Source organism: Penicillium antarcticum (genome assembly GCF_028974205.1).
Source record: "Penicillium antarcticum strain IBT 31339 chromosome Unknown utg000006l_segment0_segment0, whole genome shotgun sequence".
NCBI lineage: Eukaryota > Fungi > Ascomycota > Eurotiomycetes > Eurotiales > Aspergillaceae > Penicillium > Penicillium antarcticum.
The window spans coordinates 1,051,736-1,063,820 of NW_026695304.1; the positions used below are offsets into that span (position 1 = coordinate 1,051,736).

At 44.8% G+C, this 12,085-nt stretch overlaps 4 protein-coding genes across 4 annotated transcripts; 3 read left to right on the top strand and 1 right to left on the bottom strand.

The window, feature by feature from the left end:
* Positions 1 to 652: 652 nt before the first annotated feature.
* N7508_006479 (uncharacterized protein) lies at positions 653 to 1,519 on the top strand (the record flags this gene model as incomplete). Its single annotated transcript, XM_058464545.1, has 3 exons — positions 653 to 678; positions 868 to 1,024; positions 1,073 to 1,519. 3 exons carry the CDS (start codon positions 653 to 655, stop codon positions 1,517 to 1,519), a joined length of 630 nt encoding a protein of 209 aa, XP_058318398.1.
* Positions 1,520 to 4,668: 3,149 nt separating this feature from the next.
* On the top strand, positions 4,669 to 5,429 carry N7508_006480 (uncharacterized protein; the record flags this gene model as incomplete). The annotated part of the gene is made up of 3 exons (XM_058464546.1): positions 4,669 to 4,705; positions 4,759 to 5,193; positions 5,257 to 5,429. 3 exons carry the CDS (start codon positions 4,669 to 4,671, stop codon positions 5,427 to 5,429), a joined length of 645 nt encoding a protein of 214 aa, XP_058318399.1.
* A 1,926-nt stretch (positions 5,430 to 7,355) lies between these two features.
* On the top strand, positions 7,356 to 8,909 carry N7508_006481 (DUF2841 domain-containing protein; the record flags this gene model as incomplete). Its single annotated transcript, XM_058464547.1, has 6 exons — positions 7,356 to 7,503; positions 7,557 to 7,667; positions 7,731 to 7,946; positions 8,004 to 8,186; positions 8,238 to 8,288; positions 8,374 to 8,909. The coding sequence occupies 6 exons, from the start codon at positions 7,356 to 7,358 to the stop codon at positions 8,907 to 8,909; spliced, it is 1,245 nt and encodes a 414-aa protein (XP_058318400.1).
* A 1,759-nt stretch (positions 8,910 to 10,668) lies between these two features.
* On the bottom strand, positions 10,669 to 10,926 carry N7508_006482 (uncharacterized protein; the record flags this gene model as incomplete). The annotated part of the gene is made up of 1 exon (XM_058464548.1): positions 10,669 to 10,926. The coding sequence occupies one exon, from the start codon at positions 10,924 to 10,926 to the stop codon at positions 10,669 to 10,671; it is 258 nt and encodes an 85-aa protein (XP_058318401.1).
* Between the last annotated feature and the right edge of the window lie 1,159 nt (positions 10,927 to 12,085).

Genomic DNA, 12,085 nt, shown 5'->3' on the forward strand with positions numbered 1-12,085 from the left:
CAGCAAGACCATCACTGCAGCAAATACTACGGGGTCCCAGTATTCCTAAAGCGACTTGGTGCTGTAGCTGTCTGCTTATGGCCAATATTATGATCAAGAGAAGCGAGCAGTGCACACTCGATAGAAAAGCCAATAGAACCTCATGTGATCAATGAACTTGTTGTGTTTGGGAATTAATTCTATGGGAGTATTTCTCCTGTATGTTATTGGCTTTCTATGTGCAGCTGTAGCCCACATTATCTCTTGGAAACAGAATCCTGGAAAGCCCTTTTTGGCTTATGTTATGGCAGGGGGTTCAGCAAGGTGAAAAGAATGTCCGTGCACGAAGCACTCCACCAGACCACAGCAGGAAGTCGCTATTCCATTTTGGGCTCTAACGATTGGCACCAAACGTTAGAGCCCAGAATGGAATACCGCGTGAGCTTTTTTGAACCCGCTCGTCGTCAAAGCTTAAAGTAATACGGTGTACATCGATATGACTGACCGGTATTTTCTTAAGAACAGCAGGTCCCGAATAGATACCCGCAGACCTTCAATAGCAGTATTAGCTACGTCTGCATGGCCAAAGAAGATTTGTTTCTAATTGATCTGCCTTTTTTTTTTTTTTTTTAATTCAACAACGTTTTATTGACATCGCTGAACGCTTACCGCAATGGTCCGCAAAATGGATGCTTCCAAGTCAGTATCTCCGCGCAATCTCGTCAAACATGTGGTACATCATATTAAAAGAGACAGTCGCTTCAAAAGTAGCCCAGTATCTATTTCTACCTATCACTAAGACTCCATATCTGAGACTATGGTCTGCTTGAGCATACCGGAACTTCGTTGTTTCCTTTCAAATTGTATAACCCGACTCTTCTCTCCAAGAAACTCGCGCGAGACAGTTCTGTTCGGAGGTCCAGACCCTAACCGAGATTCGTTGAGTGATCTTTTGGAAGCAGATATGCCGAAAGAGCAGCCTACCATTTCTGCTGATTCATGCTCTGGTGTTTCTGCCAGAGACTCAGAGCCGATTCGTTTGCACGTGTGTTACCCTTTCCTCCTCGCTGACATCAAACTCTAACCAAACAAGACTGTGCGGGTTTGGTTTTCTCCCAATGGGCTTCAAGTTATGGAAGACATCAAAAGAAACGGTCTCAATGATGTGGTTTTTGATGCCGTTGCTCTTCGAGAGCTTAGCGCTCAGCATCAAGCGCATGGCATCACGAAAGAAGCATTCCTAGTGGATCTTGCGGTGCTTAAGGCTGGTATTCCACGGGTCTTGGGGAAGTATGGGATTACAAAATTTGTTCCTCTAAGCAGCGACGATCCGATTATTTTGCAACAACCTGCAGAAGATCTCGGCTCAAAGAGAGCTCTTTGTTACCAGTACCTGCATTCCAAATACCTGCAGGAATATGCAAAAAGATGCAACCTTGCAAAAGATCTCGGATATGAGATCCACAACGTTCTAAAGGACTGGTACGAGGGACGTCTTGAAGATATTTGTAACCGCTTCAAAAATCTCGGTTACTGTTGAGCAAAGCAGATATAATTCATTTCATGTTTCGCACTTATACTGGTCACTAGACAGGGCTCATTTCAGGACAAGCAAAAAGTCAAAGTTTGAAGAGCCTGTTTCACACATTATGCTTCGATATCGATCCTGAAGTATTCTCTTCACTTCACTGTCGTAAGGCCATCGTAAAAGGGTCTAGGAGATGTGAAACTTCACTATGTTCTATGCATCATTATGAAGGACTTTGCACTACCAGAGCCTATAAAGAATCCTAATGGCATCTCGGGGCGCCGATGCATCGACAAACTATAGGCTTAGAACTATAAAGCAATCTGAAGAAATGCTATCAAACCCATGCAACGAAATTAAAGCGAACGTATCATTTGAAAAGTAAGTCTTTTTGCTTTGATAGAACTTTAGCAGTCGCTAAGCTAGTAAAGGCCATAATTGAATTCTCCTTGGGGGATGACGAGAGGTTGCTAAGAAGAGTGTAAGTGTGAGATAACTTGTTATGGAATGTACTTACCTTTTGCTTGGATGTTCAGTGGAGATGGATTTCTGCTGCCCCGAGGAAGCTAGACCATTACCGACATTCACCTAAAGCTTTAAAGGTTCAATATAAATATAAAGATATTGCCACCAGAGTCTCCGTGTAAATCCTCTAGACATCTTCCTAATAATAGAGCGAGGTAAAACAACCCCCGGATATTGTACTACTACTGATGCTGACTTAAGCCCTTCTTTCCTTAGTTTACTGAAGCAACTACTACCTCGCTCATTTGTCTACCTCACTCATTTGTCTACCTCACTCATTTGTTATAACTCTACCTAGTCTCACAAGGTTTGAAATACGGCAATATCAGAATAACAGGGCACTTAGCTAATGTATAGTGCGAATGAAAGGTTGTCTGCCATGTGTGAGGATGTCACCACGAGATATGGATGTACCCACGAGCACACAACCAGATTACCATGTCCACCACGCTTATTCGGGGGCAAATGCAAGACGGGAATCATACCAAGGACCAATGAATATAGTTATAACTGTTCAAAATGCTTAAAAGACGCTCAGAAGGAAAGCTCTAGAGTGGAAAACCAGGGCACTGATAAAGGAAAAGCCCGCTGAAGCCCGGGAGGATACGACAAATACCTCAAACGGAGATTGCATGTCATTATTTCAAAATTGGACTTTTTACTCAAAGCCTGGGCTTGTGAAATTTGAATTTGCTGCTCATGACGAAGGACTCTCGGCTCACATGATAGTGACAGGCCTCGTAGCTTTCCAGTCAGAATATACTATTTTCTTTCTTAGCTCTGAGCCACCGTGCAGAATTGAAACCAGGTACCTGAATCGAAAGAGTCTTTGAAGTTGAGGAACCATTCCGAATGCCGAATCATAGCTCGAATTATGAGGAAAGCCCATATCGAATGTGCAAAAATGAAGAATTTCAATGCCATTTCCATTTTCACAGTACTAGCGGAATAAGATGAGTAATGAATTATTACATTGACAGGAGATAAGTACTATTTATAACCCTGGCTAGTTTCTGAATACGTCAGAATATGGCTTGTAATAGAGGAAGTTGGCTGGCCAGAACTTCTAGCAAAGTTCCGTATGCGCGAGTCTTCCATGTATCCAATCATTTTTGCTAGATGCTCAGCTCTATACCTACCAATATTTTTATTACTTAAGAAGCGATCAATTCTTCCCATTAAGAGAAAAAATTATATTTGAACCCATCTCCTTTGAAATTTTTGATACGATTTTCAATACTACCCTGGATTCCAAGCCATCTAATGGGTAGCGTTTCCTCAATCTGTAGGAACTGTTGCTCTGGTCCCAACGAAGAGTCCCAAGACGTAAGCTCTACACAGTCAGTCAAGGCACCAAGGGCAGAGGCACCCAGCCGAATACTTCTTTCAAGCTGCCACGGTCCCAACAAAGATCTTGCAAACAAAAACCCTACACAGTCGCCCGCGAAATCGCGCGTTGCTGGTATCAAACCTAGATCTAACCCGAATTCCAATCACGGTTCCGAAACCACAGCCTGTATCAATTTAGGTAGTGCATCAACAATAAGCCTACCAGACTCGAAGTTGGCATCTGAGGAACTCGAACGCGTTAAAGCTAGGGAGTATGGCCCAAGCGAGGTGGGATTTCTCTAATCGAAAACTATTCTTTTTCTAATCTCTTGTACTAGACAATCTGGAAACATGCCATTCCAGATCATACGCCCCGATCGAAAAACTCCCGCAAACTATAGCGATGCTCAATCAGATAAAGTTTGTTCCCATCCGAATTTGGATTCTCTATACTAATGAAGTCGGTAACCAGTCAACTTTGAATGAGTCCGTGATCTATGATATACAGGATCTTCTTGGTATCAAGGAGTTTCTAGATTGCAATGGATATCTGTTCTCATTTATAGGTCCGCAGGCGGGCTCATTCTTGTTTCGAGTTGAGAACAATGATGGCACAAAGCGAATTGTTCGGTGGCCTTGGGCCAAACGAACATTGACTGTCGGCACCATGAAAACTACGGCGACCGAATTGGACATTTGGAATGTTGAAAGGAATATCAGAAAAGCGAATGAGCTTGTGGGCAATTCTCAATGGGAGAAATTGCATAAATACTATGGTCTTGAATTAGGAGGATTTGCCTCGGAGGGGTTTGATCGTTTCACGATTGTACAGCAAACACTTTCAAAACATGTAAGCAAACCTTGAATAATCGTGGGAGCCTAAGAATGAAGATATGCTATTAAAGTGAGGAACAAATATCATAGTTTCAAAGTGTTGACATCCCAAGTAGTTAATTTACAAGTGACAAGAAAGACCCAGGTCTATAATGTCCAAGATGCAACAAGAACGAGAATAATTAACATAATTCAAACAAAAGCGAATCCCAACCCGATCCCAAAGGGCTGGGCTGGCGGAGAAAAACCCTTACTTCGTACAGCTTAGACCTGTATTCATGCATTGCGTATAGGAACGATTGGCAGACAGGCAAGGCTTGTTTAGATCAAATCCTGCCCTGCGACTTTTGCTGTCTGAGCTTGAGAATTAGCACAAGGCGTAATGGATGGGTCTAAGGTATAAATTCGCTTGCCTCGCACGAGTTCTTCATTACAACAACTGAATACAAATCAAGTCTTTTTCCAACTTCAGCATGGACTCCTTCACAAACAACACATACGAAGTCTTCGGTGAGGGACCTAATAGAAGCAGTTTTGACCACGCTAACTTGGGATTTTCGAAGCATTAATCCCGCTAGAGCATCCAGACTGGGCTATGGTAGCTACAAGCGAATTCATCGATTTTTCGGACCTAAGCACGGAGGCCAATCCTATCTTGATCGAAGACGATCCTGCTCCACTAGGCTCGGAATCCAATCCTATCGTGTTCCACGTCGAAGAGGATCGTAGCTATTCTGAGACTAAGCGGCTTGGTTCTGATGGAGACACTGAAATCATCTCAGAGTCTTTATGGGAGCGATTCGTTGGCATAGCTGGCCGTTCGACCCCTATCCCAGTGCCGACTCAATTATCGGCCTGCAAAGATCCGGAAGAGCCGCAAGCGTCCGGGCAATCATCCGCAAATCACCTCCACTTGGACGGCCAAAACCTGGAAATGGCCGGGAATCGTTTCCATGTCGAGCGCAGCCCTAGTCACGAGTATGGAAAGGGCAAAGATGGTAATTCTTCAACCACCTCTGGGGCTGGCATGCGTTCTGCAATGGCTTACTAACAATAACTAGCAAACCAGCGAAGGAGCGAGCAAGTGAAAGCAGAGAACCCCGCGAAAATTCTTGGCTTGCTTGAAACCGTGGTTCCCAGCGACTCAGTGGGATCAAAGAAACGCAAATCATTACAGGGCGAAGGAAGTAAGGTCAGACGATCAGATCGCTTGGTGAAAAGGGCTATGCACTAAGCCAGTTGTCTGTTCCTAGCGAGAATTTCATTATGTCGCATGATTCAATTTCTAGTAGTCACATAGCTGCTACCCGTTTTCTATCAACCTGTATAGCACAATAGAGTCATGACCACTTTGGCCTCCCTCCTTTTCTTTTACCAGTGACGTGAGTCGGTCACGAGCATTGTTGACCTGGTTTGTTGCTTCTTGGACGGTTTAAGCGGCTCGGGTCTGCGCGATACATCCGCAATTCATATCGTCTTGGTTGGTAAATACCGGGACAGGAATTGTGAATTAAGCTAACTACATACTGTTATGGGTGAGTCGTATCTGTAGCACGTAAATACTCCACAAGAGCTCCTCTGACGCTCTGTCCAGCTTATATGCAATGTAGGTATTTCTCCTTTGTTGGGACTTCAGCAGTCTCTAAGAAAGCACAGGTCATATTTTTCTATCTCCTTTTGGTATGACTAGAGGTTGTTGGGAAAAATGGCGATGTACGATAGAAATCATATACTCGGCACAAAAGTAAAATTAGAAGTTGTGTTTTGCAATGTGCCTAATTTTTCTATAGAGAACAAGTGGAAAAGGGTTATTACTACGAGAAGGCTAGACCATTACCGATATTCACCCAAGGCGTCAGGGTTTCCGTATAAATAGTCACCCATCATCATCAGGATTTGCGCATATAAGCTCGAGAAATTTTTCTACTGTTCAAGGTGTCCGTCGATCGCGTCTTGCCATTAAACCAAAAATATAGCCATGGTGAGTACCCGCACCTCTCGCTGGTGACGGTGATATACTCACATCAGAAGTCCGCCCCGATTCCCGTTCAATTTCTGCATGGACCGGCAAAAGTTGCTTTGAAGGCAATGCTCTTTTTGAGAATTGAATCTCCGTCCCTCTTACAATGGACACCCACGGAGACCCTTAGCCAAGATGCTAGGATGCTACTAGACTTTTGCAAGAATTTGAGAAGCAGAAGATTCTAGGAACCATGTCCCGATAGGAACTCTCTCGAAAATGATTTACACGACTATATAAGGGATATTGTACAAGAACTCAGTTATGGTACTGTTTTGATGCTAGCGTTGATGACTTGGCATTTTGATGCCTTATCTTCGGAAGCATCACATGGCTTAGTTATTTTCTTGAGACAGCCTTATGACAATGAAGTGAAGAGAACACTGTAGGGTCGGTACCAAAGCATAATGAGTGAAATGGCCCCTTCAGACTTCGACTTTTTGCTTGTATTGAATTAAGCCCGATTCAGTGACCAATGAAAGCGCAGACGATGTTATTGATTATATCTGTTTTGCTCAGCAGTAACCGAGCGTTTCAAAGCGGTTACAAATTTCTTCCAGACGTTCCTCGTACCAGGCCTTTAGAACGTTGTGGATCTCATATCCGAGAACTTTTGCAAGGTTACACGTTTTTGCATATTCCTGCTAGTATTTGGAATGCAGGTGCTGGTAACAAAGAGCTCTCTTTGAGTCGAGATCTCTTACCAGTTATTGCAAAATAATCGGATCATCGTTGCTCAGAGGAACGGATTTTGCAGTCCTATACTTCCCTAAGACCCGTGAAATACCGGACACAAAAATAAAATTAGAAGTTGTGTTTTACGATGTGCCTAACTGTTCTATAAAAACAGGTAGAAAAGAGTTGTTGCTACGAGAAGGCTAGACCATTACCGATATTCACCCAAGGTGTTGGGGTTTCCGTATAAATAGACAGCCATCATCATCAGAATTTCCGCATATAAGCTCGAGACATTTTTCTACTATCTGCTTCGGCCTCCAAAGGGCCCCTGGAATGCGAGTTTATTCTTGTACCCTTACATTTTGTGACTGCCAAACTTGGCCTAATCTCGCTGACATTGTGGTACAGCCCGCCATGTCTCATTGTCACTCATCATTTCACCTTCCTTACACTCACTTCGCGATGATTTATCTCGATCATGAGGGCAAGCTCAAGACCTTCGAATCTCAATCTATTGAGCGAAAAAACGCCAGTGTGTTTACTCCGGAAGTCTGCCAGAATTTTCTCAGTATTCTAGGGGAACGCATCGACTATCACCAGCGCGCTCGCCGTAATTAAAGCCACATTCTGATTACAAGAGCCCCTGCTAATATCAAATTGCAGAGGAAATAGATCTATCTCGGCGCCGGGTGAGGCACCGCAAGAGGAAAGCATCCGCCGAGTTTGTTTTCGAAAAGCCTTTGGATGAACAGGGCAGCAGAGGCCTTTTCACTGGTTCGGTTGGAATGGCCCCTCTCAGAATTGGAGAAGAATAGAACGTTATGAATTATTATGAAGGCGCCCTCAAGCGCTTTCAGCAGTCTAACTGCAGTATCGTCGCCAAGGCATTTATCAAGTTCATCGAGCCGCACAAACAGGCCAAACACCCTTATAGTGGAGGCAAACCACCCCCAGGATCGGCCCCAGGCACTTACCGCGACCCCGAAAAGTCCAAGCCAAAATGGTGGCCCTATACTGTAATGCATAGGGAACCTGACCACTTGATAAAAGAAGGTAGTTTTTTCTATGGAATGATTTGGCCTTATTCCTGCTGACACCTTATCTAACTAGAGCGCATCAAATTGCTCCTGCACATTATCCGCAACCTTGGTGACCGTGGAATTACTGCTGATAAGCTGAAGGAAGTTGCTAGAGAAACCAAGAGGAGATTGAAGCACCCAAGCGACTTCGACATCGTCGATGAGATACTTCGGGTTCGAAAGATGGAGGAACTACTTGAGCGAGGTGTAGTTGGTAAGTCCCAATGCTCCTAGCGAGTGCTTTTCGGTAGCTAACACCTATCAGATGCTAACACGGCTGTCGTCTACATCGTGAACTGTGATCCTCGCCCCACGGGTGAGGAGGAAGAGGAGGAAGAGGAGGAGGAGGAGGAGGGGGGGGGGGGGAGGAGGGGGGGGGGAGGAGGATTTTGCCGAAGCAGCCTCAGAGGCTGTCGGAGAGCCTCTACAAATCAAGCAGGAACTGGCGCCTATATCTGTCGAGCAAGCACCTGCTGCCCTGACCACAGCAATTGAGTCTCTCCATTCGACTCCAGTCTACTCTTTCCCAGGTAGCTTCTCCATGCCTAACCATCTGAAATTCGAAGTTGGCGGCCGACAAAATAATCCTTATTACACCGTTTCGCCCAAATACACCAACCCTTTCTTCCATCCAATGCTCGGCACTCCCATGACTTCAAAGATGGCCAGTTCGCAGGACACTCCGGTCTTCAAATACTCCGTTCAGAACCCTTTCATAGCATCCACCTCTGTTCATGATCAAACTGGAGATCCAGGTTACTACGGCCCCAGGATCAATACAGACAGTGACCAGGAGGTCTCCAACCGAGCGGACTACAGTTCACCAGAAACCAGTCAGAAAGTTCCACCTCCCCCGATGAAATACCACATATCTACGACCCCTGCGCATTTGCAAGGTACGACCCACAATTATTCTCAGATCCCTCGGGCTCTGTAAGTCAAAGCTCTTTGTCCCTTCCCACAGGATCAATGGGTCACCCAAGGGGCTGCCCCTCTACCACACCGTTAAAATTTACTGGTAGTGTGTCGTCATAAAAGGATGAGGAATTTTCTATTTTGCTAATGTTTTGGCTTATGTTCTGGCTTTCTTGTCTCAGTTTTCCGACAGTGCAAATCTCTTGTATATTTTCCCCTTATTTCCCTAATCTTTTTTCTTAAATAACGTATTCCCCGTACGAGCTGGACACCCCACCTAAAAACGCGTCAATTAATTAGACCTCTCGTCTTCAACCACCCACCATGCCACCAATTCGTACTCAATCCTCTCGAAATTCAATTGAAAAAGAGGGTATGATCTTATTAGCTATTTAAGCTATTAAAAAACAAGAAATTGCCTCTATACGCCAAGCAGCGCTCTATTACAACGTCCCGAAGTCCACTCTCTACACGCGTCTTCACGGAACCACAAATCGCTCTGAAACACGCGCCAATAACTATAAATTGACAGAAATCGAAGAGGAATCGCTTCAAAAATGGATTCTCTCAATGGATTCTCGTGGAGCAGCCCCTCGGCACTCGACTGTACGAGAAATGGCCAATATTTTACTCGCGTCGCGTGGATCTACCCCGGTTACTTCGGTCGGCAAAAATTGGGTTATAGAATTCGTGAAAAGGCATTCCGACCTATCGAGTAGATTCTCGAGACGCTACGATTATCAGCGAGCTAAATGCGAAGACCCGAAGATTATTTCCGAATAGTTTTCTCTCGTTCAAAAGACTATCCTTTCGTACGGTATCGATCCCGACGATATCTACAACTTTGACGAGACTGGTTTTGCAATAGGCTTAATTGCGACCGCGAAGGTTATTACGAGAAAGGAATTCTACGGTCGGAGATCGCTTTTACAGCCCGGAAACTGCGCGTAGGTGACTACAATTGAGTGTATAAACGCGTCGGGGTGGGCGCTTCCTCCGTGTATCATTTTTAAGGGCAAAGTCTTTATCGAATCTTGGTTCGAGGGCCTTTCGAATGATTAGAGACTCTACACCATGTTGGGAATGCCATCAGCTCCTAGAGCCTTATTTGGAGGTGCTCGGCGTATGGCGGCATGAAGTTCTTGCTCTGTAATAGGTGGGAAGGTGATCTGAGGTCGATTCTGCGCTAAATTCTCAATGTCTGAGAGGTTAGCGGTTGGTGGTGCTAGAAAGGAGACCTCTCGTAATACTTGGACCTTCTCACTGGTCGATTGGCAACGCTATTTGCTGTATTCAATGGTGGCATAGTGCTTCCTTGATCCTGGCCTCTATTTCTCGCCCATTTGGCCATCCGCCAGAGACCCTAAGGTTCTTAGCTAATAGCTTCTTTGACGAATCGCGAAACCCAGCCCGCTGTCTTAATCACTCGGCCCTTCTAGTTCCTAGCAGACTTCTACTCCTCCCAGTCGTCCTCGTCGTGGCTAATATTGTATCTCCAAAACAGGCGTCTGTGTCCGTGCCATTTTAAATGGCAGCTCATATTCGCTTCGCCAATACTCTTGTGCGTAATTGAGATGGGAATCTTGAAGTGCAACCAGATATTCTTTTATACTTCTGTCAAGCTCTTGATATAGTCCGGTTTGGTGGTACTTATTGAACTCCTCGTGCAAGCGCTTAGAAGGATATCCTGCACCAGACGATACAAGGCTTTGATAAAAGTAGCTGTCGACCTGCCCCAGTTCTCAACGCTTCTCTTGTTGAGGTTCTCAATCGCGCGGGGATCAAGCTGCCGTGTTGGAGCGAATCTTGATCTCTGCCAATGCTTTCAATGTGAAGTGATAGACAGTTCCTTCGCGGCCTTGGAAAAGAGATGAATTGGAATTGGACTTCTTGGGAGAGGCCGAAGTTGACTTTGGCTCAGCGTGCCCCTGGACTTCGACGTCGGCGGACAGTTTTCCCTTTTTTGGCGATATGTTGATCATTTGTATCTGGCTGTCGGAATCTTCTGCAATGTCCTGGTCATCCGTAGATGCAGTCATGTCGAGGACTGGACATACTTTTGGCTGTCAGCATAGATCATAAAGGCAAGGCAGGTTTGAAATATACTAACACCGTTACCGAAGAGAAACGTGGAAAGAGGAAGTGTAAGAAGAGGAAAGAAGAGAGCTGTAAAAGCAATAAGGGGAAGATATATATAGTAGCGCAAGCATTGAAAGTGAGCATTGAAGTGAGCATTGAAGTGAGCAATTCTTTCGGTTCAAGACTTTAGGCCACTAGTCAAATGACTCGGCATTGGATATACCGCCGCTTATCTCGAATCCGAAGAACCTCCGATTGTTGTTTTTGATGACGAAGTACCCATGGCCGAGAATGCTTAGGGATAAGACAGCGACCTATGGGATAATAAGTTAGCCAGGTGACATCAAAGTTGAAGGGGCGAACTTGCTTGTGCAGTTGGGCTCGTAAGCTTTCATTGTGGAGTCGCGTTTCAGCCTCCACAGCTGCTGTGTATATATGTAATATACTATATAAGAAGAGTTGAAAAAGGACGAAGAAGACGGAGGGGGAGAGGAGGGTATTTATAGTAGTCCTAGGGCAAGCAGGGATTTTCGAAGTTTTTAATTCGCTCAGCGACTATTCCAGGCCATATGACTCCCAAATTTTGACAGATAAGTGCCAACATATTAATTTAAACCATTTTCAAAAACCCACACGTAATTTATGCCGGAATAGCGCGTGGTGTGGCCAAGAAAGCACGAAGCACTTTTGATGGGGTGAGCAGTCGGCAGAACCGGAAGCGGTGACTGCATTTTCGCAGTACGGGATGTGACGAGGTGACTTATCATGTTGTGATGATCACGTGAGTGAAGGCTTGTGATTGGCTGGTGGGGGTGGATTTAGTTTCTCAGATAGCTCCGCGCCTCCTCTCTTCTTCTTCTCCTCTCCAGTTTAGTGACTTCGATGAATGGACCCTTGTTCTTCCTGGCTTGCCGACTCACACGGGACGCCATTTGAGCACGTTATGTATGTAATGATTAGATTAGATTAGATTAGATTAGCATGATAGCTTTAAAAAAGTTGAAGTCTTTAAACGGGAATGTATTAGGATCTATAGGGTGTTTATACGTAGATATGGATTTACTATGCGCTAATTTATGTTGCCCAATACTATCTGTCGATGCTTAAGTACTCTAGAAT